The sequence below is a fragment of the Abramis brama genome (genome assembly GCF_963993115.1).
Source record: "Abramis brama genome assembly, chromosome: 9".
In the NCBI taxonomy this organism is placed as follows: domain Eukaryota; kingdom Metazoa; phylum Chordata; class Actinopteri; order Cypriniformes; family Leuciscidae; genus Abramis; species Abramis brama.
In genome coordinates this window covers 27,149,467-27,177,167 of record NC_139971.1, presented here as the reverse complement: position 1 = coordinate 27,177,167, position 27,701 = coordinate 27,149,467, and the positions used below count along the sequence as shown (strand labels likewise).

The 27,701-nt window shown below is 39.3% G+C and overlaps 3 protein-coding genes across 3 annotated transcripts in view; 2 read left to right on the top strand and 1 right to left on the bottom strand.

Moving 5' to 3' along the window:
• Positions 1-2,525: 2,525 nt before the first annotated feature.
• On the top strand, positions 2,526-11,556 carry LOC311089393 (deoxyribodipyrimidine photo-lyase). Its single transcript, XM_084124062.1, has 8 exons — positions 2,526-3,121; positions 3,916-4,723; positions 5,111-5,283; positions 6,157-6,241; positions 6,331-6,563; positions 7,427-7,621; positions 8,784-9,009; positions 10,180-11,556. Exons 1-8 carry the CDS (start codon positions 2,897-2,899, stop codon positions 10,707-10,709), a joined length of 2,475 nt encoding a protein of 824 aa, XP_083980188.1. The 5' UTR covers positions 2,526-2,896; the 3' UTR covers positions 10,710-11,556.
• Positions 11,553-13,202, bottom strand: gcsha (glycine cleavage system protein H (aminomethyl carrier), a). The gene is made up of 5 exons (XM_084124063.1): positions 13,026-13,202; positions 12,622-12,701; positions 12,465-12,528; positions 12,238-12,369; positions 11,553-12,126 (listed from the first exon to the last, which is right to left on the bottom strand). Exons 1-5 carry the CDS (start codon positions 13,174-13,176, stop codon positions 12,029-12,031), a joined length of 525 nt encoding a protein of 174 aa, XP_083980189.1. The 5' UTR covers positions 13,177-13,202; the 3' UTR covers positions 11,553-12,028.
• Positions 13,203-14,383: 1,181 nt separating this feature from the next.
• Positions 14,384-27,701, top strand: part of otogl (otogelin-like) — a gene marked incomplete at its 5' end in the record, with an annotated part of 51,823 nt that continues 38,505 nt past the window's right edge. Inside the window, 16 exons of the mRNA XM_084124231.1 lie at positions 14,384-14,402; positions 15,195-15,237; positions 15,591-15,636; positions 15,994-16,072; positions 16,566-16,658; positions 17,791-17,945; positions 18,050-18,171; positions 23,697-23,902; positions 24,147-24,271; positions 24,485-24,591; positions 26,019-26,125; positions 26,204-26,329; positions 26,541-26,649; positions 26,791-26,837; positions 27,193-27,338; positions 27,415-27,547. Coding sequence (XP_083980357.1) covers positions 14,384-14,402; positions 15,195-15,237; positions 15,591-15,636; positions 15,994-16,072; positions 16,566-16,658; positions 17,791-17,945; positions 18,050-18,171; positions 23,697-23,902; positions 24,147-24,271; positions 24,485-24,591; positions 26,019-26,125; positions 26,204-26,329; positions 26,541-26,649; positions 26,791-26,837; positions 27,193-27,338; positions 27,415-27,547 — 1,663 coding nt within the window. The remainder of the gene's footprint in view (positions 14,403-15,194; positions 15,238-15,590; positions 15,637-15,993; positions 16,073-16,565; positions 16,659-17,790; positions 17,946-18,049; positions 18,172-23,696; positions 23,903-24,146; positions 24,272-24,484; positions 24,592-26,018; positions 26,126-26,203; positions 26,330-26,540; positions 26,650-26,790; positions 26,838-27,192; positions 27,339-27,414; positions 27,548-27,701) is intronic.

Genomic DNA, 27,701 nt, shown 5'->3' with positions numbered 1-27,701 from the left:
CGCTGTTGTATTGGTAATAGGAGTGAGCAAGTAATTAACGCGTATAAACTCCATGAACACAGATGTAAGATGCAACCAATGTCTTTTAATGATTGTGCTCAAATTAATTAACGTTGCTTCCAATTACCCTTACGAAAAATAAGTTTATTCAAGTGTGCTATTAGTATACTTCTTTTAAACTAAAAATAAGAAAGTATACTTTGTCTACTTTTTATGTACTTCTCAGAAATATAGCCTACTTTATGTACTTCTCAGAAATATACTTCAAATTCCACTTAAGTATACTTGACTTATACTGACAGAAAAGTCTAAGTATTTTTGGCCTATACTTGTTGATCGAGATATGCTTAAAAGTATAATTAAGGATTCTAAGTATTCTTGGCTTGTACTTGTGTCAACTATTTTGATTGAGTAGCTTATTAAATACTTTTTTTTAAAACATAATATTACACACTGTCTTATAAACTAACATGTTCAAGTTTATACAGTAACAAGCTTTCGGGAGGAATAGCTTATAGAGTAAATAAAATAAGCATGGAACTGAACCTGATCTTGTACACAGCGATAATTCCCTTACGAAAAATAAGTTTATTCAAGTGTTCTATTAGTATACTTCTTTTCAACTAAAAAGAAAGCATACTTTCAATCTACATTTGATATACTTCTCAAAAATATACTTTATGTACTTCTCAGAAATATACTTAATTAGGCTACACTTAAGTGTACTTGACTTATACTGAGAGAAAAGTCCAAGTATATTTGGCCTATACTTGTACTCAATCTTTTGACAGAGATATACTTAAAAGTTTAATTATTCAAAGTATACTTGGCTTGTAGTTGTGTTAACTCTTTTGATCGAATAGCCTATTAAATATACTTTTTTTACATAGTTTTTCATATACAGTCTTATGAAACTTACATGGTTTGAAAATATTGATTAAAATATTGATATAAAACAGATATGCAGAATTAGAAACATCTGTTTTATATCAATATTTTAATCAATATTTTCAAACAATGTAAGTCTACTCCATCTGTGTTTTGATCATCGTTCTGAATCTGATCAAGGTGTAGTCTTTGACAAAAATGAGATTTTCTCATCTTTTTTGTTTAAAATGTTGCCTTTATTTATGAAACTAACCAACATTCAAGTGTTGATAAAAAAGGATGCATGAAGCTAATAAAATGTTTTTAAAATTAAAGTACAGTTAAAGGTATTTTTCAAGTATAAAAAATAACATTTGAACAGTAGTATAGGCCTACTGCAAATGCAAAAAATATATATAAATAGTAAACTATAATGTTAAGTTCACTTAAAGAAAACTTGTAGTATAAAACTACTAAACTAGTAGTTTACTGAGAGTAGCCTACACTAAAAGTGCAAAAATAATATATAAATGGTAAACTATGATGTTAAGTTCACTTAAAGAAAACTTGTAGTATAAAACTACTAAACTAGTAGTTTAATGAGTATACTTCAAAGTTGCTACAAGTATTAAAATAGTAAACTACTAGTATACCCATAAGTTCACTTGCAGTACAAATGAGAAACGTAAAGTTTACTACTGTTACACTTATAGTACACTTAAACATATACTTTTATATACTAAAAGTGGGCCAATTTAGTCCCAAGCGGTATTAAAATAGTACACTTACATATCACATATGTACTAGTACATATTGACATTAGTATACTTACTACATAATGTATACTTAAAAATATACTTGAACATTACTTAAGTATACTTCATAAAATTAACTTGAAGTACACTTCTTTTTCGTAAGGGTAGCTTCTTGTAGTGTCTCATTCTTTGTTGTTCAAAGTCCATACCTTGCAAATACAGCGCACGAACATTGTCCATATTCCATGTCCTTGAACATCACTCTCTATCAGTGAAGCATGGTTAAGCACCATTAAACTCAATCCAACACAATCTTATAAACACGGTCAGCATGATATTCCACGTAGTACATGGCTTAACACGGTCAAAAAACTGTGTGCCTCTCCCCACTACCAATACACCTGGCTGTCTAATTACCTGCTAATTATCCATGTGCTCCTAATATGCCAGTGTCAGAGCGCCCCCAATGGATAAATATATAATTGCATTAAAATGGCTCCTACATACATAATACACATAATATTACTACAGTGATATTTAACCAAAGACTCGCGCTTTTGGAGTTATTTCATCTGTTGAAAGTACCTTTTTGATGCTTTTACACTTTTAAATTTCCTTTTAATGTTCGATGGTTGAAGGGTGAGTAGAATAATGTCATCTGATCTCAATGTGACACTTTTTTTTTAACGTATTGCGTTCATAGAGCAAGCGTCTCGTTTCTCTGCCTAAATGCTCCTGATTAATTGCAGGTTAATTGGCTCTCGTGTGTTTGGGTTAACACGTGCCTCACTGAGGGGGAAGAGCCTCTGCACTATGCTCGACCGTGATTGGTCAGACAGCTCATTTAGCACCGCCTCTCCACACTGGCACTGGAGACTGTGCTGGAGAAGCTGTTACATAGTCACTCAACATGATTCAGATACAAAAGTAAAGTACATGTATTTCATGTAAGTAATGAATCCAAGATTATACATATACATTATACATTTCAGATGTATCGATAATGAAACATATGCATGTTATTTAAACAGAAGTAAAACCCGTGGGGGTTTTTTGTACAGCCGATTGCAGTTATGAAACCCCAGCAGCGGCTTCTTTTGTAACCTGTCAACTCGTCATTCATTCGTTCGTTTTGTAACGAGACTTACGGATACATTTTAGGCTACCTATCAGGGTTGTCTCTTTATGACGCAAACTGTTGCAAATGATTTTGATATATTAGGCTATTATATATTTACTGTGTTGAAAAGTGACGTTGGATTTGGTCAAAGAGAATGTCTGTAGGCAAAGATATGAAGTCCGTGTCTCAGGTCCGTGAACTCCTGAGAGAGTTGATGTTGGGTCGTGAGGATCCGGACGGGTTTTTCGGTCTGTGTTTGTCTCTGCTGGGGGACACAGACACCCGAACACACTTTCTGGACGTGATCGAACCCCTTTCATCCGGACATGAACATCTACACAGTCAGCTGACTGCAATCTTTCTGGAGTACTTCTCTAAGGTAGTGTGTATGTAGCCTATGCATGTCTGTCTGTCTGTCTGTCAAATTTATTTAATAATATACAATAAAAATGTATACAACATTGTCGCAGAGACCAGTCAAATACCTAAATAAAGCATAGATCTGGGTTGATGACATGGCGTAAGGTAGTGACAGGAGTGTCCTTTTTAAAGAAATGATTTATTTTATAATTAATCATTATAAAATGTTGCCTATGAAATTGATCAAAAGTGACAGTAAAGACTTTTCATTGTTACAAAAGCTTTCTATTTCAAATAAATGCTGTTCTTTTTAACTGTCTATTCATATTTTTTATACGTTTTTTTTTAAAAACGTTCTAATAATAACTTTCTATGAATAAAAATCCTGAGGAAAAAAGTTTCCACAAAACTATAAAGCAGCACAAAACTGTTTTCAACATTGATAATAACAAGAAATGTTTCTTGAACAGTAAATCAGCATATTAGGATGATTTCTGAAGGATCATGTGACACTGAAGACTGGAGTAGCCTAATCATGCTGAAAATTCAGCTTTGCTATCAAATTAATGAATTACAATTTAAAATATATTAGCAAAGATAAGTGTTATTTTCACAATATTAATATTTTTGCTGTATTTTTGATCAAATAAATGTAGCATTGGTGAGAAAGAGACTTATTTCATAAATGCATTTCAGGGGTTTTCAATACAGATTAACATATTTGTTGCATAATAAGAGTTAGATGTTGTTTATATAGGCTAATGTTGAATACCTTTTTTTAATGTTTTTTTGTTTTCATCTTTTTTTTTTCAGGATGAAGCAGATGAATTAGAGTTGGCCTTAACACTGTCTCTTAATGAAACCAAACACATCAAAACAGATTTTAGGCAGCAGAATTCAGACCATCAGCCTAAAATGCCTCCCTGTTACAAAAGCTATGCTGACATGACTACAGTAACTTCAGGTGGTGATCAGCCAAAAGTCAATGCAGCCGTAGAACCAGAGAACCAGCCTATTACAAAATGGACACTAGATACTGAAGTACATAAAACCACATGTGCCATTAAAAACATAAATAAAGACAATTATGATCTCAAAGTCACAAAGTCAAAGAGGTCACAAAGGCGTCTGCGTAAGAAGGAACTTCTGTTGAAGAACCCATCGGGACCGCGACCTGTTCTGCTGTGGTTCAGAAGGGACCTCCGCATGTGGGATAACCCTGCTCTGATTGGCTGCCTGGAGCTTGGTGCACCAGTCATACCAGTCTTTTCGTGGAATGCAGTGGAGGAGGAGGGTCCAGGGGTTACTGTGGCATCCGGCGGGGCCTGTAAATACTGGCTGCATCAGGCACTAGTGAGTCTGAACCTCTCTCTAGAGCAGCTTGGAAGCCACTTGGTGACCCTGAAGGCAGAGCCCTCATCTTTGACAGCACTGGAGGGCTTGATCACTGAGACGGGGGCAGCATCGGTTGCGGCAACGGCCCTGTATGAGCCGTGGTTAAAGGAAAGAGATGACGGAGTGTGGGAGGCACTGGAGAAACAAGGTGTTAATTGCCACATCTACCATTCCTACTGCCTTAGAGACCCCTATGCTGTCACCACACGGGGCGTTGGACTACGAGGTGGGTAATGCGGTGCAGCAGCTCACCATATTGTCCCTTGTTGAGTTAATTAAGAAAATTGTTTTGTATTACAAGATGTCTGAAATGTTGTTTAACCTGTTAACTGTCAGTATCCTACAAGCAGGATGCTTGGTGCTCTTTTTTTTTTTTTTGCCTTTCCCCCCATATTTTAGAGATAATATCATCAATATCATCATAAATGACATCATTTAAAAGGCTTAAACAGTCCAAATTAATTAGACAGGAAGTAAAACTAACATTGGATTCGGATGTGCCTTGATGCATCCTCCAAAGGCAGCATTTTTAAGCTTACTACACCTTGATGGGGGTGCTAGTACACCACCAAAATAAAGTGCTAGTCTTAAGATATTCTACATTTATTTGCAGGTATCGGCTCTGTCTCTCACTTTATGAACTGCTGCCAGCAGAACCCTGGCAGTGGACTGGGAGCTCCACTGGATGCCCCCGGTGCCCTGCCTGCTCCCTCAACATGGCCGCAGGGATGCCCGCTTGTTGATCTGGAGCTTGCACGCATGCCGCGCAGGAAAGATGGCACAGAGGTGAAATATTCAAACAACCACTAACAAACACTGCTTAATCCTAAACTAAGGATTAGCTTAGTTCAGTTTCGACATACAGTATAAGTAGCTTTTATAAACGTGCCTTAGAAATAAACGTTACTGCTGAGCATCTTGAGACAAAACAATGACACTGATATATTTTAAGATATGACAGTGCAAGTTGCTTTCAGTTAAAACAGCTCAAACATGCATTTTAGTCTGGGACTAGTCTTAAGACTTGTCTGTGAAACTGGGGGTTCATGTTTTAGAATAAAAAATAATATTGATGTTGAAATGTGTATCACATTTGACTTTTAATAAAAAAAAATCCTTTTGAATTATACTATGATGAATTTGTTTTATTGTTATATAAAAACAATTGTTCGAAGCACTGAAGATAGCAATGTGCTGAAACGTTTGCTCCTGTTCATTTGTTTTTAGTTCACTTTGCACTTTTTGCATGATGCAATTCATAAAATAAAAAAATGTTTTGATCGACTTCTGTAGTCTGTACTGAATCCAGTGTGCGGCCAGCCATCTTCTTACCTGTTTTATATTAGTTATATATGCATCAGAAAGATCTCTCTTCATGTAACTTAAGAGGCCATTCACACGTTGAAAAACACAAGATGCAACCAGTAAAATGGAAATCACAAGGTCTTGAGGCACATTTTTAAAAGTTTAACTTATTTTAACCTGAGTGTTGTGTTTTTTGGAATGCCATGCAAATGATGCAAGTCATGATCGCAACTGTCAAAGACTACCATCTAGCATGTTTACACACAATGCAAAAGTAATGCAGTGGAATGCAAAAACATGTCCTGTGTGAACAGCCCCTAAGATCTAATTGCTGTTATTATATGGTACTGACAGATTGACTGGGCCGTGAACATTCGGAAATCATGGGACTTCAGTGAAAAAGGAGCTCAGGCCCATCTTGAGGCCTTCCTGCGAGATGGTAAGACACATTTCCAAGGTGCATGTTTTAATGTAGTTGTATTACAAGCCCATCCATTATTTTGCACTCATCAATTGGATTCATTGTAGGTGTGTACCGTTATGAAAAGGAGTCAAGTCGAGCGGATGCCCCAAACACCAGCTCTATATCTCCATATCTGCACTTTGGGCAGCTGAGTGCACGCCACCTATTATGGGACGCCCGTGGAGCTCGCTGCAGATCTCCCAAATTCCAGCGCAAACTGGCCTGGAGGGACCTGGCGTACTGGCAGCTGTGCCTTTTCCCAGACCTGCCCTGGGAGTCCATCAGGCCACCGTATAAGGCAAGATTCCCATTTATTATTCCCACTCAATGCTTGTGCTTGTGTGGAAAGAGCAAAATCATGTCTAGCCAGTATCATTGCAGTTAGGATGGGATTTTGGTGTCAAATCAATCATGTGACTTGAGGAGATATTTATATAGCACTTTATACTAGATTGTTTCAAAGCAGTTTTTCAGTGATGAACAGGAAAATAAAGATCAATGATGCAAACAGAATTCAATTCTGCTGTAAAGCAGCTCTAAGGCAATAGTGCCATTATTCAGCTGAAGTCAGTTCAGTGTTGATTCAGTTCAGTTTAAAAACTGCATAAACTTCATCAATTAAGAAATGAGTTCAATTAAGCTATAAAACAGCTGAAAACAGTGATGTTATCATCCAGCTAAATTCAGTTCAAGTTTTGTTTTCATCCAATACTGTTAGTGCAGTCAACTGAATAATACTACTACTAAATATTAAGTGTCCCCAGTGCCAGAGCGGACAGTATCAAGGAACCCAAACTCCATCAGATGGAGAAATGGAGAAAAAAACCTTGGGAGACTGTAGGCCCAATGAATGAACATGGTGTTATTATGATTCCAGGCTGCATCACAAGTCAGATTGTGGATTGATATCATTCAGATTTTATTAATGCACTCTCAGAAAAAATGGTACCCTTTAAAAAGGTTCTAATATGTACCATTCAGGTAGGCTACTAATATGTACACTTTTGATACCAGTATGTACGTTTTAGGTACAACCACCGGAAACATCCTAGAATCTTGGTGGTGACTTTTGCATTGACAATCATCAGAATTTGTGTGTCTAGTAATGCGATTATCATCATGATTACATTTAGTATACTCAAAACGTTTGACCCAATGCAGGTTTTGCGCTGGAGTTCAGACCGTGCCCATCTAAAGGCCTGGCAGCGTGGATTCACAGGGTACCCGCTGGTAGATGCAGCAATGAGACAGCTGTGGCAAACTGGCTGGATGAACAACTACATGAGACATGTGGTGGCCTCCTTCCTCATTGCTTATTTGCATTTTCCCTGGCAAGAAGGATACCGCTGGTTTCAGGTGACACATACAGAAGACACCAAATTTATTCTCATAATTCTTTTGATTTTGAGCTGACTATATAATATTATGCTACAGCTAATGTAATACCCCTAACTATAAGTATTAAAGGGTTAGTTCACCCAAAAAAGAAAATTATGTCAGTAATTACTCACCCTCATGTTGTTTCAACCCCGTAAGACTTTCGTTCATCTTCGGAACACAAATTAAGATATTTTTGATGAAATCTGTGAGCTGTCTCACTTCTTCATATAGGCTGCTTAAGGTTGCATAAACTTAAGGTTGAGCCACTGTAGTCACTTTGACTATTTTAACGATGTCTTTACTAACTTTTCTGGGATGGCATATCGATTACCTGGCAGCCTATGAAGGAGTGAGACAGCTCACAGATTTCATCAAAAATATCTTAATGTGTGTTCCGAAGATGAACGAAAGTCTTTCGGGGTTGAAACAACATGAGGGCGAGTAATTACTGACAGAATTTTCATTTTTGGGTATGGTATAGTGTGTATAGTATAAATTTAATCTGGACAAACTACATTCGCCATGTTGCCCTTATCACATGACCTATCCCTGCCATTAACAAATCCTCTCCTGTGGCCTCATGGGATAGTAACGTTTCCATCGTATGCACGCTTCAGAATCCCAGGTCATCTCTGTACTTTTTGCCTACTCATTTATGAGTACTGTGAATTTGGACATACCTCTTTTATCACATACTGTTTTTCGCCTACTATATAGTAGGAAAGTATGCGATTTCGGATACAGCCGTCAACTTACTCGTCACAAATGTATTGGAGTAAAGCGTACGTATACTTATTCAAAAATGTAGTCAAGTAGAGAGTACAATTTTCTAATATTTTTGATACTCAGTCAAACTACAATGTAGCCAAAAACATACCAAAGTACAGTAACTAATTACATTTACTCCAGTACTTTACACCACTGCACCTAGCAACATACTAGCAACCAGCCAAAGTACCCTAGAAACCAGATAGCAACACCCTGGCAACCACCTGCATCACAGTACCATTGTGCTGGCGAGTTTAGCATTCACTCGTTGAGTTTCTGGTTTATTGATAGAAAATGTGCAACACTTTGAGAAATGACCTGTAATGGACCATTGAACACAGCATCTCAACACTTTTTATTAATTTTATAGGACACACTGCTAGATGCTGATGTTGCCATAGATGCCATGATGTGGCAGAATGGAGGAATGTGTGGACTGGATCACTGGAACTTCGTCATGCACCCTGTTGATGCAGCACTGACCTGTGACCCCTATGGCACCTATGTGCGGCAGTGGTGTCCTGAGCTGAAGGCCCTCCCTGATGACCTCATCCATAAGCCCTGGAAGTGTCCAGCGTCAATGCTGCGTAGGGCAGGTGTGTTATGCTAATCTGCTCACGGTTATCTCAAACTGAGACAGATTAAATGAGATATACTATTAATATCACATATAAAATGGGCATTTTATAATGCTTTATTTTAAAATGACTGCATTGGAAATGAATGGAAGACTAATTTCATCTAGTGAAAACTTTTGGAACTTACTGAAAGCTTATTTTTTGAGATATCAAGCTCAAATTTGGAACATAACTTGTTTAAATTTATGGCTTTCATTTTCTTGCGGTTTTAGAGTAAAATGTGTTTTTGAAAATATGTATTTCATTAAAAAATTTAGTATTTTTGTGCATTTTTCATAACAATAAACGGAAAATACCTCTTTAAAGTATTTTTTAAAGTAAGTTTTCACTTTTTTATAATTTTTTTCACTTCAGCAATAATTTGCCAAATGTCGTCTTTGAAAAGAGATCAAACTTAAAAAACTTAAAGAGGTCTGTGCTCTAAATAATTCAAAATGTATGACAATTTAAGTCGGAAATTTACATTTTCAGATCTGCTCAAAAAGTGAAAAAATTATTTATAACTACTACATAAATATAATTTAGTACCATAAAATCCCCTAAAAAAAAAAAAAAAAAAAAAGACATTAGAGACACCAGAGACATTAGAACAATTTTAAACCACTTAAGTGCAATAAGACGTGACAGAGAACTAAACAGAAAGCCGCCTGTCCGACAGCATGTAAATATTGAATTGCGTTCATTTTTGCGGTTTATTGAGCTTCAAATACTTATGTCTAAATGCCAATCTTGGTGTGTATTTACATAAACACCCCTGCTAAAAAAAAATCCAGCATAAATTCCATGTTGGAATTCATATAGTACTGGTCAGATATAGTACTAGTCTAGCTGGTGGACCAGCCGTTCTCAAGCAAAACTGAGTTGGTGTAGCTGGTCCACCAGCACTAACCTGTTCCCATGATGCTATGTGCATAATGTCTAAATACCAGTCTTGAGTATTGAGTCTAAAGTGAACATAAATATTTGGGGGAAATTTAGATTTTGACGCTTTAATGTAATCTAAAATCATTTGAAATGTTGGCATCATAACCTTATTTCCAGCAAAGAATTACTATATTGTGATATATATTGTTATTCTGTTTCACTCTGAAAGATGTCACATTACAAAGGTTTGCTTTCTGTTCACAGGTGTGGTTTTAGGGGGTAACTACCCAGAGCGGGTTGTTACTGACCTTGAGGAGCGACGTGCACAGTCTCTACAGGATGTTGCATCAGTGCGGAGGCGTTTCAGACAGTTTATAGACCAGCGATCAGGCTGTGATCTGGTGCCTCTGCCTGCCAGGCTGGTACAGGAAGCTCTGGGCAGTATGGGGGATGTTGTGAGGCATGAAGGAAATGGGTTCCTCCTCCCAGTCATCACCCGCATGGAGTTTAAACACCATTCGGAGGATCCAGACAGGCAGGACAACCCATACAACGCTGTGCTAAAGGGCTACGTCAGTCGCAAACGGGATGAAACCATTACCTTCCTCAACGAACGAGACTTCACAGCCAGCGTGATGTGTGAGACTGCACAGCGTAGAGAGAGGTTAGAGAGGGACTGTTGTCTTCTGGAGGGTCTACCTCAGCCCACAGCCTCACGTGGCCGGGCCAGGCGTACCCCAACCAGAGACCCTTACAGCAAAGTGCCTGGGGGTGTCGCTATTCCCCACAAATAACAGAATGACATGTTTTAAGGCTGGAAAACACTAAATGACTTGTGCATAATTTTTTTTGATCACGATTTGCAGTCTGGATCAGACGATTCTAGTCAGTGAAAGGCAGCCAGTCTTCAGATTTTCAGGAGTTGAAAGATTTCACACATATTCACGCAGTGCAAGATGGGCACAAATTCACAGATTTTTTTTTAGCTTCAGATTATGATTTCATCCAGTCAGAGGATATCAAACATATTTTGAGCCAGTTTTTACACATACTGTTTTTATTAGTCACGCCTAGCAATGAGGCTCCTGTTTCTGCCTGAGCTTGTGTTCAGAATGAAAGTCTGGTATGAAAGTGTGATGCCAGGTTTTGCTTTGTAACTGAGTAACAAAATTGTTCCGATAATTTATAATCTATTTTGTAATTAGATGTGCTATCATTATTTCTCATGAGTTTATATTGCAAACCATTACTTTTCTAAGCTGTCCGATTTAAGGTTTTCACCTGGTGGTTGCAAAAAATAAAAGGTCCTGTTCATTTATTGCATTGAAGGAGGGATCTGATATTTAAAATTCAGAACAACAGATACCTTTGACATTATTTTAACTTGCAAGCAACTATATTAGGAAGTAAATATTGTGCATTTTGTTTGCATGTTCACTATAAATGCAACAAGCTAATTTCTTAGCTTGTTAGCACATCCATCATGGTGCTGAAAACTGTACTATATTTAACATATTTATGACTTATTTTTTTCTTTAAATGTACATTGGGTTCTATATTTCATACATTAGATCTGAGAAGCACATTTGACACCAAAAGCAACATTTCTAATGCAATAAAACCATTTAAATCCGGTAAGAGTTTTAAATAGTTGTTTAATGATGTTAATCACTTCACTCAATTGTGAGTCCTCAAAACCAACAGATTTCATAACTGTCCTCAAATTGGACTTTTAAGTGTTATTCATACTCCCACATTTTATTTGTAGCTTATTCCAAGCAATGACAAACTTTCACAGGAACAGTGTGACATCTACAAAAGAGATGAAACTGTTACATAAGCTGTGGATATTTGATCTTCAAATCTCCGTGGCTAGAAAACGCACAAAGTAACGGGCTCAATCAAACCAGGTCTGCTTGTTGTTTTCCAAGCGAAGTGCATAATGTTGTGACCATGTCCATTGGTTGGGTGTGGGTTGAAGGGAGAATATATAGTTTAGAAGAATATCTCAACTAAATCATCTACAAACAAAATGCATTTAATGAAGAAATAAACATTCCTTAATTGATTCTTTTTAAATTCTCCCCCATATGCAACATGCCAGCAGAACGATCTAGTCCTCTATAGATTTGATGTATCTCTCATAAGCAGCTTCATCCATCAGTCCATTTAATTCCTCAGGAACAGATACGGTCATCTTCATCAGCCAGCCTGCGAACAAAATACACACTTAATGAGTGAGATATTCTTTAAACCTTGTCACAAGTAGTTAAAAGATTTCAGGCTGGTTTGCGTCAAAACAAGTTTGGGGGAATGTCTCACCATCTTTATAGCAAGACTTGTTGACCAGTCCAGGGTTGTCCGCCAGGGCATCATTGACATCCGTCACTTCCCCCGTTAGAGGAGAGTACAACTCACTCGCTGCTTTAACACTCTCTAGAGTACCGAATTCATCTACAATACAGATTATCAGAACATTCACAGTTGATATTGATATAATTCACAAACTGAGAATGTACTCTCTTATGCTTACATAAATATAGTTTTACCTGACTGTGATAAATTTGCACCAACTTCAGGGAGCCCACAGTAGACAACGTCCCCCAGAGCCTCCTGGGAACAGTGAATTATAAACATGAAAATACAGCCTATATAGTTTATATACCTCTTTCTATATATAAATGAAGCATTAATAACTCGCCTAACCTGAGCAAAATTACTTATGCCCACTGTTGCCACACCACTGTCCACGCGAACCCACTCGTGTTTGTCTGTGAACTTTAGTGCTGCATAACACAGAGAAAACAGATTTGTTTGGGTCTCAGACGAATCAGGTAACAGCGTAAACAGTCAAGATTTATAAATGTACATAAAGATGCATTAAACTGTAATGCAAGGCAATTAAATTATAAATGGGTTGATCGCTGCCGTAGTGAAGCAATTTAAATGATTGCAAGATCAGTGCCTATTACAGATAGATAGATAGACAGACAGACAGACTCTAGCGTATCTGGCATTTGAAGGTACTCAATATCACTTGTCAATATCAATGTGATCACAAACTTTCACGCGTGGCGCTTGTAAACTTTCACAAGTGTGGATAACGTTACCTGCGCAAAATGGAGCGGTTGTGTTCAGGAACCTTTTATAGCATGTCCTTGCCAGTAGTCTAGCTGGAGCCAGAGAATTTCTGTTTGAGAGTCGAGGTAGAGAGGAGGTCAAACTAACAGAAGCACATCGTAATATTGTGGACATCGCCATTGTTCCCTGTACGCAAATAACAATGGACGCCGGCGCGCCTCGATGATGTCATTATTCGAATGGACTATGCGCGCCAAAGCAGTGCTTTGAGGTGCGTGTTCGGTTTTCGTTTGGAGGGTAAATGTATCTAGTGTAAAAAATTGATTATATTTAGATCTATAACCGGACATTTGACAGTTAACATGGACATGAACATTTTAGATATTAACATCAAGATTTTGCTTTAAATTATGTAATATGATGATCTAGTTGTAACGATCACTATTTAATCAAATTATGCTGTTGTAAAATTCACTTCAATAGTTCTGTGGTGTGACAAATTACACTTTTAGTACAAATAGGCCTAATATCTTATGAGATCATAAAACTATAATAATAATAATAATAATAATAGATTTATTATTTTAAAAATGGGCTATATGCCTTGTAGCCTATAGAGGGATAGAGTGAAAATATAATTGATCAGGAATGATGGATTAAATCAGTTCATAAGCAGAAGGTGAATACCAAAAAATAAACTGATCAATTTAGTACAAACTATAAATGTGCAATATTCGTTTTATTTGACCAGCACATTGAAAAAGACATATAAGTAGGCTAACCACAGCAACAGTAACTTAAACGCTTTCGACTGGGACCCGAGTTCAAAAAAACAATAGTGCTGTCATTATATTTATTTGTTAGACATTTACATATGGCCTAGCCTATCTAAAAGAGGTTTTGTTTATAAACTCTTAAAGAGACATAGCAGATTTCCCCCGAAAATTATACTTACAGAAAAGATCTTAAAATGTCGACCCCTTGATAATCATTAATTAATTCTTACCCAAATTTGAATAACAAAAAAATAGATTATTAGAGGTTAGCACAGTAGACGCTTGCGAACAGAAGTCGCGTTCACCTCAGGAGGAAACGCAATGCAACAGGCTGCTCGAGCTCTTTCCTTTAGGATCTGACGGGTACACCGACGAATTGTAACTATATTACGATTCAATTCAGCAAGACAATATCCTCAGTAGGCTATAAGGATACAAATATGAAAAATCTAATAAATAAACTGTGAACTGTCCAAACCATTGTGAAGTTAAAGTAAACTTATGGTCATACTTCACCAGTAACTGGAATAGGCTATCTATCACCTGATCTATATGCCATTCCATATATAAGGTATGAGTGCTCGTGCGCGCAGGTGCGCTCCGTCCTCCTGATGCCGCAGGTGCGCGCAGGTACATCATCCTCCTCTGACTGTACAGAAGATGGACGTTTATCCTTCACTACTCTGGGACAAATCACAGTAGTTTGTTAATCGTACCTCCTAGGTTTTAACTTGATTAATCTTTAAGAATCTTTTTCCAACTGAGAATTTCAATCGATTCTCCTAAAATGAAACTCGTCATTTCATGATCGTTGAAGGACGTCCGTCGCTCTGAGATGAACGAACAGCGGGACATTAAACTGTTTTCACTCTGTACACTTTTCATTTTCAAGCTATTTGTGCTTCAAGGTAAGTATCATTTTAATTCTGAACCATGCTTCATCCCCATTAATAGGTAACCTTTCTAAAATTTCCTGAAATATCCTTCTATTTATTTATCCTACAACAGTAAAATCGTGGTAATAATGTTTTAGCCATAATACATTTAAAGATGCTGAAAACCTCCTACACTTTTTGAAGGAGATCCAAGAATAATTTTTAAATGTGTTTTGGCAGAAAATGTTTTACCATGGTAAAAATTTGAATCGGAAGTTTGCTATAGGCTATTTGATACAATTTCTGTAAACTCTGAATTGTGTATTATGTAAATCAATCTTAAGCTTCGAAAAATTTGCAGTTTACTTACAATTTACAAAATCTTAAAGTTTTCAGTATCCTAAGACTATTAGTTATAACCTACAATGGTTTATTTAAAAACATATTCGTTTTTTGATCTAATTATTATTTACAGACTAAACTTGGTTAATAAGATAAGTTTATAAATATGATTGATTTTACATTGATATAATTTTACTTTTGACAGGATTTATTTGCCAGGAATCAAACTCAGAAAATAAACTCCCCAGGTATGTGTTTTTATAGGTATTAAACCTCTTGTTTTGGCGCTTTCATGACTTTTACTAATGTGTTAATAGATTGCAGTTTGATTGTACCTTTAAAAACTGGTGAACTTTATCAAACATCCATTATTACATGGAGCTTTTAAGTAGAGAGACAGTGTCAAGTTATATATGTAACCACTGATAAGAAGTTAAGTGTTTGGTCTAATGTTTTGCTGTGTAACCATTAAACCATTTCCTTGAGAATCATTTAGTCCACAAACGTGACTGTGTCTGTATGGCATCTTAAGTGTTTCTGAACCTTTAGTCTCACAGTCACCGCACTTTTAATACTGCTCTCTTTGTGCTACTTTTAAAAGGAGGGTTAATGCACTGCGGCAGAAACGGGATCTCTTCCGTGAAGAGGTGAGTATACCTAAGAGAAAGTGACAAGGGACAGAGTGGAGTAACCACTCACACACACACACACACACACACACACACACACACACACACACACACACACACACACTCACACACACACTCACAAATACTGAGATACACTCTCGGTGCTGACAAAGCTGTCTTTGTGGAGTTTACACAAATGCTACAGACACTGAAAGCTCCATTCCCAAATGTCTGCAGTGGCAAAACCATGTGAGGGAACGTCAAGACAAGTTCACCAATATGGCTTAGTGGCCAGACATGGTATTGTTGCCACAGTAGCTCGTAAGACCCAAATACTTGGCAAATTCTCTATAACATTTTTTTTCTCTCTTGCAGACCCTTAGTGCAGTGCTGTCTGATTCAGCTCTCCCTCGAAGAGTTCTTCATAATTATACAGCGAGAGATGCATCAACAGGTATTGATCACTCAAAAATATACAGTATACAGTCTCACTTGATCTTGGATGCTAGAAATATAAATTATTAAGTTATCCTTTAATACAAAAAGATCATCTAGAGCCAACTTTGATAAAGATTGATGGGTGGCTCTGTAAGATTTGAGCAGAAGAACCCAAAGTTGGCCAGACAACTATTTAAAACCAACTATATGGTTCTATGGGTTTCTTTAAGGCGATTCACACTGCACCGACAGACGCGACCAACACGCGGACACTGACAGAGGTGACGCACTGATCCGACCAAAACCTGATGAAGTGTTCGCCGTCTGTTGTCTGTTGGTTCAGTGTGAATTGACCTTTAGACTCCCAGGCAAAGGAAAATCAAAAAAATGTCAGAACAAAAACATTGGGGGTGTGCTACTTCAGTGCTTGGCCCCATAATTTTAAGTTTTCATTTGCTTTATTAGTAATACTTAGTGAAATTTGCCTTTTGTGTTTGTGTGTGTTGTAGAATATTGTGGGTGTCTTAATGGGGGCTGGTGCCAGGAGGAAGGACGCTGTGATTGTGCTCAATTCCAGGGTCTCGGGGAACGCTGTCAAATCAGTAAGAAACACACACACTTACACACACACACACACACACACACACACACACACACTCACACACACACACACACACACACACACATGTTATATTAAATTCAAAATGAAGCTTGCTTCGATTTAATTACAGTGAGGTACGTATGGTCTGATATTATCATCTGCCACCCAGTGCTGACCATTAAATGTGGATGAAAGAACCCTGAATTTAATTACTAGAAATCAAATGGCATTGCTCACTGGTTCCAGATAATCTATGTGACTATGTCTTACTTCATTTGGTAGCATTGGATTACAGATGTGCTGGGAATATATTGCTTGCCACAAAGAGCTTCTGTATGTATGTTTAATTAACCAGGCACTGAAAAAGCCAGACAGCTGGTGTGACCAAGACAATAACAGGTTCCTGCATATACTGTATTGATATAAGCCATACTGATTACATGCCCAACAGGGAATTGATTACATAGGGCACAAATATTGAGTTAAATGGTTTAATAATCACTAACAAAAAAAAGTAACAAGAGTTACCTTGATGATAATGGTTTTTGGGCATATCCCCATGTGCCATGGATTATTTGAAATACCATGTTAACTACCATTCAAATGTTTGGTGTCAGTATGATTAAAAAAATAAATAATAATAAATAAATTAGTACTTTTATTGAGTGAGGATGTAGTAAATTAATCAAAAATGACAGCAAAGACATTTATGTTTTTTACATTAAAATAATTGCTGTTCTTTTGAACTTTCTATTCATCAAAGAATCCTGAAAAAAATTATTACGGTTTCCACAAAGATATTAATCAGCATTTTCAACATTGATAGTAATACGAAATTTTTCTTGAGCATCAAATTAGCATATTATTATGATTTCTGAAGGATCATTTGACACTGAAGACTGGAGTAAATAAGCTGAAAATTATTACTAAATTAAAACGATATTTTTTATCAAAATATGTGTCTAGGAGAGCATAAGAGACTTCTGTCAAAAACATTTAAAAGTTTAGTGGACATATTTTGTTATCATTCAGTCCCATAATTCTAAGGTATTTTCACCATCTACTATCATGTCTTATGGACCCGCCACAGTACTTTTTTGTATAGGTTTTTAATGTTGTATTTTTTGTATCAGTTCCCAACCATGGTCAGGATAGGGATGGAATTTGCCGTTCGTGGGGTCAGCATCATTTTGAGACCTTTGATGGAATGTATTACTACTTCCCTGGAACCTGTTCATATATCCTGGCCAAAGACTGCCATTCCACAGAGCCCCAGTATACGGTGTGGGTAAGTTACAGCTACACCAGAATTTCTGCAATAGAACACAGGTCTGTTTCCTATGTACAATTTTCTTTTGATACCTGCATTGCAAGTTTATTTCTCTTTGGCAGGTTCATAACAGTCGTTCATGTAGAGGTTCGGTGTATTCATGTCCACGTGGTCTGAGTCTGTTCTTCCCAAATGAAGAGGAAATCTATATTAGTGGTTATCAGGTGCTCAAGGATGGACATAGGTGAGTTTGGATATACTTTACTGTTCTAAATTAATCATTTTATTTTGAAAGGATGTACTAAATTCATCAAAAGTGATAGTGATAAAGACATTTAAAAAATATTCTATTTTAAATAAATGCAGTTCCCTATCAGTCAATCACGTTCAATGTTGCGTCAGAACTGAGCTGACGAATTGAGATCTCACCTGAGAGCCCAATTACCTTCAATTGTTCTAAACGAGTCAATGGACATTGGTGTGCGAGATTTGCAACCTGCACACCGTCCTGCGAAGTGAGTATATAAGGAAGCGTGTTTGCATTTCACATTCAAGATTTTGCTTCGGAGCCGAGTGATTCGTCGATTCTGCTCTGCAATCATCTGTACGAGTGTTCTGCGCTTCAGCACTAAAGATAGCTTTTTTCCCTAAAAGAGCAAGCACGGGTGTGACGTTGCGTCTTTTTAAAGATGTCATTCCACCCGTGTGTTTATGGATGCGGTCGTTTCATGGCTCCGTCTGACAGTCACGATCGGACCTGCCCCAGCGGCCCGCTGCTGTCTCCACCCCACCGCCGGCTGCATCCCCCCGCTTACTCGTCGCTGAGGGTGCCCCCCTGGGCGACCCAGTGATGGAGGGAACAGCTCTTCAGGAGATGGTGACTGCACCACTCCTTCCCCCGGAGGAGGGCCGAGCAGAGAATACTTTGAGTTTTATTTCTGTCCCCACTCCGGGACGCTGTGCCTTCCGTGTCAGCCCCCTGTGCTCCACCTCGCTGCCCCACTGCAGGTACATCTGTAGTCACTCTGACCCCGCTCTGGAGGCCTGGATTGCTTCCCAGGCCGTCTCGCTGGCTCATTCGGACCATCAGACTCCGCCAAGCGATTCGGTTCACCCGGCATCCTCCTAGGTTCAGGGGCATCCAGTTAACCTCAGTGCTGGACGAGGATGCTTCTGTCCTGCGTGCAGAGATCACAGTCCTACAGGCGGAGGACGTGATAGAGCCGACTCTCCAGCCGATATGAAGTCCGGGTTTTACAGCCCATACTTCATTGTACCCAAGAAAGGCGGTGGGTTACGACTGATCTTGGACCTGCATGTTTTGAATCGGGCCCTTCGCAAGCTCCCGTTCAAAATGTTGACGCAGAAACGCATTTTCAGAGGCAATCACCCCGACTTGACGCCAAACTTTCAGTCCGTGGTCAGACCTTACATTTCTACAGGCAGGAGTTTCCCTAGAACAAGTGTCCAGACATGTTGTTGTCTCAACAACAGGCTCCTGGACAGGACCTCGACTGCAGTGGCACATCAACTGCTTCCAGTTGCTAGCAGTACACCTTGCGCTGCACCGCTTCAAATCGCTGCTACAGGGCAAGCATGTACTGGTCCGACCGGACAACGCTGCGGCTGTTGCGTACATAAACCATCAGGGTGGTCTACACGCTTCGTGCCGTTCACATTCACATGTTGTGAGCTCTCACAACAGCCCACGCTCCCAGGAGAACGGTGACTCCACCCCCAGACGGTCCAGCTGATTTGGAGATGCTTCAGGGCCGCACAGGTAGACCTGTTTGCCTCTCCGGATACGTCCCACTGCCGGTTGTTTTACTCCCTGACCGACTGGACCCTCAGCACCGATATGCTGGCACACAGTTGGCTTCGGGGCCTACACAAGTATGCATTTCCCCCAGTGAGCCTTCTCACACAGACACTGTGCAAAGTCAAGGAGGACAAGGAGCAGGTCTTGCTAGTTGCACCATACTGGCCCAACCGGACCTGGTTCCCAGAATTAATGCTCCTCGCGACAGCCCCTCCCTGGCGCATTCCTCTGAGGAAGGACTTGCTTTCTCAGATTCGGGGCACCCTGTGGCGGAGGAATTAGGTGGTCTACCCCCAGCGGTGGTAGACACTATCACTTCAGCAAGAGCACCCTCTAAAAGGCGTGCCTATGTTCTGAAGTGGAACCTGTTTGTTGAATGGTGTTCTTCTCACCAAGAAGACCCTCGGAAATGCCAGATCAGAGCTGTGCTTCCTTCCTGCAAGAAAGGCTAGAGCAAAGGCTGTCTCCCTCTACCCTGAAAGTGTATGTTGCCGCTATTGGCACACATCACGATGCAGTAGATTTGTAAGACTGTGGGAAAGCATGACCTGATCATCAGGTTCCTGAGGGGCATGAGGAGGCTGAATCCTCCCTGCCCTCACCTTGTACCCTCTTGGGACCTCTCCTTAGTCTTAGCAGCCTTACAGAGAGCGTCCTTCGAACCACTGCAGTCAGTAGAGCTTAAAATCCTGTCTCTTAAGATGGCGCTCCTGACTGCATTGGCTTCTGTTAAGAGGGTAGGGGACCTGCAGGCATTTTCGGTTGATGAATCGTGCCTAGAATTCAGACTTGGCCAACTCTCACGTAATCCTGAGACCCAAGGTACGTGCCCAAGGTTCCCACTACTCCTTTTAGGGATCAGGTGGTGAACCTGCAAGTGCTGCTCCCAGAGAAGGCAGACCCTGCCCTCACTTTGCTCTGTCCTGTTCGCGCTTTGCGCCTGTACGTGGACCGAACACAGAGGTTCAGGACCTCAGACCAGCTCTTTGTCTGTTATGGAGGCCAGCAGAAGGGAAAGGCTGTCTCCAAGCAGAGGTTGGCCCACTGGATAGTGGACACCATAGTCTTGGCATATCCGGCCCAAGACCAGCTGTGCCCCCTTGGGGTGAGGGCTCATTCCACTCGAAGTGTCGCCTCCTGTGGCCTTCTTGAAGTGTTGTTGGTGCACGGTGCCTCACTAGCAGACATTTTTAGAGCTGCGGGCTGGGTGACACGTAACACGTTTGCAAGGTTTTACAATCTCCCTGTAGAGCATGTGTTCTCCCGTGTACTCGCCACAAGTAGCCAGTAACATTGGGGACCCGCTGGGTGTCTCGCTACTCCCCTCCTAGGACAGGATACGTGTGCTATCTGCTCCACAGATGAGTTCCCCACCTGGTAAACCCTGCATGAAGTTCCTCCAGCACCCTCAGCAGTCAGATGCTACGGAGGCGTCCGACGCTAGGTCTAGCACTTGTGTGTATGCCCAGAAGGACAGCCCTTATACTAGACTAGGTGCCCATGTGTTGTATTTCTCCTACGGGTGATCCCACATGTGTATTCTTTTACGGTATGGCTTCCCTGTCGGCGAGCCCATGTCTTTCCCTTGGCAGAGCCCGCCCTTCCATCTCTGCTCGGTATTCATCTAGGCTGAATCTTCCTCAGAGACCTTCCATATGGAGCTCTGCCTTAAAGGAGACATATCATGCTTTTAAATTGTTCCTTTTTACATATAAATCATACATTTGTAGTCTATATAAAGCGGAACTGCAATGCTTGGGTCTGAATTCCTCATTATTATAGCTCCACAGGCCCCTTTTCTACCCCTTTTCTGATGTGCGTCTGAGAGCAACTCGTTTTGGTGCGGTCTCTTTAAATACAATTGAGACACTTCATACCCCGCCCACACTCGGTTCAACTCCACCCCGTTCGGCCATTTTTGTAGTTTGATAGCAGAGATACGATTATCTAGCGGCACAGAAACTTTTTATTCACACGTTATTAACAAAATGTAAACAACGGAAGACTTGTCCAGCCAGCCTTACATGTTCGAGCCAGAGTCGGAGCAGGAGCGAGATGAAAATGAAGACGACGAACCTGTAGAACAACGTCTTCATATGGATGTATCGCAATGGTGTGTTACTGTATTTACACATGAAACTTTGGTCTTCCGACCTTTTACCACCGTGTCGATTTATTTTTATTAATATGTGCGAGGGAGAGAGAGCAAGACAGCGTCTAGTTTGGAGACGGTGAAGTCTTGTTTACACTTTCGCCTGGCTCCGAGAGAGAGTGCGCGCGCGCGCGACCGGGTCTCTGCTCGTTCTTTCAGTTAAACATGCGCCACAAGCGCGGCAGTTCATCTACATTAGACGGTGTAATGAAGCGTGTGGGTTACTACATCCAACAACCGAACATTTTAACTTACCCTCTCATAACTTCTGCATCCTTTAGCTTGGACTACAAAATTGCAGCGAGAAATAAAAATGGCGGATTGCTCGAAGTGTTGGGCCGGAAGTCAATGTCCTTATTTGGCAGTTCCGCTGCAAATACTGTGATGTAATAGTTCAAAAAACGTCATAGATAACAGAAAAATCGGAACAGGTTGAAAAATATGACCAAAACAGAATATAAAGATATCAACGAAGCACCTGAAGAGAATAATTTCATCTTTTCTGTACTTCTAAACACTCCAAATATACAACAAAATGCATTTAAGGGCTAAAAAAGTGCATTTAGCATGATATGTCCCCTTTAATGGTCAGTCCATATGTGTAATATCCACGTTACCTCCCTACGGACAGGATGTGGTCTCCGTAGCATCCCTTTCCATAACGCTTTCTCAGTGTTATCCAATAGTCTCACTGTGTGGGTCAGAAGGAACAGCAGTGATCAACACTCTCTCTGCGGTAAGTCCTGTCCTTTCTCCGCCCCAGCAGATACGGGGGAATTAGGTTGCTTTCGCGGGGTGCTGGAAGGGGCTGCAATTGTGGCGTTTTGGTAGGGATCCCAATTCATCAGTTCAGTTCTGACGCAATGTTGAACATGACTGACTGATAGGGAACGTCTAGGTTACTAATGTAACCCCTGTTCCCTGAAGGAGGGAACAGAGACGTTACGCGTCGCCATAATAGCTGTACCGCTGCTGAACGGCCGGGACACACAGTCTCGGCTCCTCAGTGGCAAACTTGAATGTGCGATGCAAGCGTGCTTCCATACATACCCGGTTTGCTGGGTGGGGTGCTCTATGCAAATCTCACACGCCAATGTCCATTGGCTCATTTAGTTTACACTTGAAGGAAGGTGATTGGGCTCTCAAGCAAATACCAATTTGTCAGTTCAGTTCTGACATACCTTCTCCATTCCCTCCTTTAGGGAACGGTGGTTACATTAGTAACCTAGACGTTCTGTTCTTCTATTTTCATCAAAGAATCCTAAAAATGTATGTCAGTTTCCACAAAATTTTTAGCAGAACAAGTTTTTTTTAACAGAGAAATGTTTCTTGAGCAGAAAATTGACATATTAGAATGATTTCTGAAGGAGCATGTGACACTGAAGACTGGAGTAATGATGCTGAAAATTCAGCTTTGCCTTTACAGGAATGAATTACACTTTAAAATCAATACAAATAGAAAACAGTTATTTGATCAAATAAATGCAGCCTTGGTGAGCATAAGAGACTTCTTTTGAAGCCATTAAAAAAAATCTTACTGACCCCAAATGTGTTGTGAATCTTTGATGAATTAATGAAAAAACTAATTAATAAATCTACTGACGGAGGGATAAATAACTCTGTTTGATGAGTATGGTTTGTCGGAAAACATTAGAAACCTTGGCCACTTATGGTTTTCAATAGATTTTAGGTCACGATAGCATGCTGATGATAAAATGACAGAAATGGCAACACATTTCAATATCAAACATGATCGAAATACTTGTGTTGTTTGTCTGTTTCATGTGCATGTTTTCAGGCTGAGTCTGCCACAGACAGTACGTAATGTTTTCATTGAGCGATTAGCTGACTACATCCTGGTGAAGAGCACGTTTGGCTTCTCTCTGGCGTGGGACGGGAGCTCTGGAGTCTACCTCAAAATGACCGAAGCACACAAAGGAAGGCCTTGTGGTCTGTGTGGAAACTATAATGATGACGGATCGGATGATCTCAGCAGCAGCCACGGTGAGACAAACAGGCCTGTACACACACTTATCATCTCAGTCAGCAGTAAATTCAGGACAATTATATCAAAGCTGAGCAGAGCTGCATACTCAGTTTGAACACACCTGGCCTGGCCCAGTGTTTTCTATTTAGAGATGAGTTGTAACATTTTAGGGACAGTTTAATTCTCAAGAAACAGTGCTAAAATGTAATTTGCTGCAAATCTGTTATGGTGACTTTATTGCTTTGCATTTTGCATCTTCAGGTGTAGTCTCTGACGACATTGCTGAATTTGGGAACAGCTGGGCAGTAGATTTGCCCCAGGAGAGACCCTGTCCTCAGGTTGATGATGATTTCCCTGGACCATGCTCATCTGAGTCCGATATGGATGTACGCTTGTACACACTGCATTCTGGGTTTGAACTGAGCTAAATGGGTCTTATTATGTATGATAGTTTAAAACGAGTGTTTAAGAGAAGTCATACATGCTTAAGTGTGAGTGTGCATTCAGTAAAATGTGAAAATTGAATGCAGTGTATTTTTTGGTTATCCACCTTAAAACCTGATTTAGCAACTTTGCTTGTTTGTGTGTTATCTGAGCAGGATGCCATTGAGAAGTGCAGTGCATTGCTTTTCTTTCCTTTCATCTCCTGCCATGAGAACATTGACCCAAATCCATTTGTTGCCAGTTGTGTTTCGGACATGTGTGTGTAAGTCAAGTGTGGTGCTTTTGTCTAAATGAAATGGTGTAACTGAAGTTGAAGCCTGCTGAAAAAAACAAGCTAAAGATGGATTGCTGATCTTAGCTGGATTAAGCTATCTAACTGGCCTCTCAGTCTGTCCAAATGAGTGTTTAGCTGGTTGGCTAGCTTGTCTCAAAACCACTCTAAAATCATTTAAATTGACTAGTCTAACCAGCTTGGCCATACTGAGAGATCAACTAAGCACCTTAGACTGGTTTCATATAATTTGATCTAAATTAGTGTTATTTATTATTATTTATATACTATTATAATATTTATTAATATTTTGAATTATATAAATGTTTTAATATATTTTCAGTTTTAAATTTAGTTTTAGTAATTTTGTGCATTTTGTCTTTTTTTTTTTTAGTTTTTTGTGTGTATATATATATATATATATATATATATATATATATATCTTTAGCTTCATTTTTATTTCTGTTTTTAGTTTTAGTAATTAGTAATTAAATACTTCAGCCTAAACTTATTTATTTCAGTTATTCAATTATTTCATCTAATATTTATATTTTATTAACAAAAATGTTAATTAAAAAATAAATAGACAAAACTATTAATTGTTTAATAGTTTCAGTTAACAATAACAAACCTTATTTTACTTACAGCAATGTTTGGATCACTACAATCTCAAGACCAGTTGTTGGGAATTTTGTAATTGGATCTTTTTCAATTATTTGCTTAAAATGTGGGAGTATAGTTAGTTGCACAAAATTTACATGGTGAAATTAAAAAATCAGATGACTAATTGTAGAATACTTTCAGTATAATGTGATATTTACTTTTGTGCTAATGTCAATATTGAACATTTCTGTTTATAGCATTTAGGATTTTAAGTAGACTTTCTCTCTCTCTTCCTCTCCCTTCTTGAATGTTTTTTTCTCCCTAGCCTCTTTCCTGCAATCTACACTTCCCAATTCCAACAGGATTATGTTAATTATAGTAATGAAAATATCTTGAATATAGCAAAAGCTGCAGAAAGAATGTTTGTGAACATATGTAGCCTATATGTATGTGTGTGCATGCAATTATGCTTGCACTAGTATTCGTAAGAGTGTGTGTGTGTGTGTGTGTGTGTGTGTGTGTGTGTGTGTGTGTGTGTGTGTGTGTGTGTGTGTGTGTATTGATTACAGTGATTAAATAGCTGCTGGAGTTTATGAACAATTTCAGACTCAACTGTTGATTGAAGAGGCAGTAAGAGTATCAGATTGCAGGAGCAAGTTGAACAGCTGTACTGCTCTTACAGTTTCATTCAGTCTTATATCACCATACTAAAAGAGATTTCTTTAGTATTGACTTTTCCCCCATCTTTTTATTAGAGCTATTTGTATTTTTGGCTGTTTTGTGTTTATTAACATTTAAATGTTTTTTATTTCCAGATCAGATGAGGAGGAGACCTTTTGTCGGACTTTGGTTGAGTACACCAGGGCTTGTTCTCATGTGGGCTACCCCGTCAGAGAATGGAGGGACAGTTTTCCTACATGCGGTTAGTCAGCTTTCTTGTCATGAAGATAACACATGGCATAAACTTTGCAGCTTGTCATGTGATATGTTTGTGTTTCAGCGGACGGATGTGAGGAAAGTTTTGTCCACAGAGACTGTATCAGCTGCTGCCCGCCAACATGCACTTTTGAGAAGGAGTGCTTGGGCACCAATCTACACTGTCTGGATGGATGCTACTGCCCAGATGGTGAGACTGATAATCAGATGCTTAAATGGGGGTGTTATTATTAATTTTCCTGAATGTTTGCTATTATGAGGAGAATGCAAATGAGCCCTTTTGGGCAATTCAGAATGCAGTGTTGCAGTGATTTGTTGATGATTTTAATTTTTGTATGATTTTTATGACTACAGCTGACTTGTTTCATTCATGGCTTCTCTTTCTGTTTGGATGCTCTCAGGTCTGATTTTGCAGAATGGCACCTGTATTGCAGTGTCTCAGTGCCCTTGTGTGTACCATGGTACAGCATATCCTCTGGGTCATGTATTGGAGCAGGGCTGCAGTGTCTGGTTAGAAACATCCAATTTTCACTGTTTCTCCCATTTTTTTAACCAGTTGATAATCACAGTAGCTGATAATAGAAAACCCGGTTCCTTATCAAATGTGTTGAATTCATGAGTGAATCCATCTAATGTGAATTACATTTTCAGTGTCTGTATGGGAGGAGTGTGGAACTGCACTGAAAACAATTGCACTGGTAAATAACAACCTTTGTATCAGACAGTTTTACATAATACCATACCAAAAAATACCTAGTTGTAAAACTAGGCATTTCTTTTAAGTTTAACGCAAAATTTTCAAAGTTTCAAAAGTTTCAAAGTTTTGCGAGCAAACACAAAGTTACTCAAGTTAACATAAAAGTTTTGCTAGCAAACGCACTTTTTTGGGGGGCGAACGCAACATTTTTGCGAGCAAATGCAAAAGCATTTAAATATCAATTTTCCTTCCATCTAATTTTTTCATCACCATGTCTCCTTACGAGCTCTGTAACTTACAAAATGAGTGTGTATTCAAAGATTATTTTAGAATAATATGATTTTTTCAACCCCTAGCGGAATGCACAGTAATGGGTGACACGCATGTGACAACATTCGATGGGCGGATCTTCATGCACATGGGCTCTTGCCAGTATGTGCTAGTGAAGAGCCGTGGCAGCACCAAGTTTACTGTCACACTACAGTACACTGCCTGTGGAGAGGTAAAAAGAGTGCGTCTGGAAATGTGTGTGATCAGAGATGTCTTGTGTGTGTTTAATTGAGGCTCTCGTCTCTCAGTCTCAGGAACACTCCTGCATCCACTCAGTGGCTCTGGTGGTGGATGAAGATGTCAGCAGACAGCTCACTCTCACAAGAGAGGGGGAAGTTGTCATTGGGGCTAGTATGGCTGTCAATTTGCCTTACTCAGATGGTAAGGACAGGTTCTCAGTTTTACATCGGTACTGGGCCGCTTTAATAGAAAATGTTTCTTATACCTTAGTCAAGGTAGATGCCATATTTAATTTGCTGCAAATGAAAACAAGACTGTGAGGGACAGTCTTAAGTTTCGTAATCTAAACCAATTC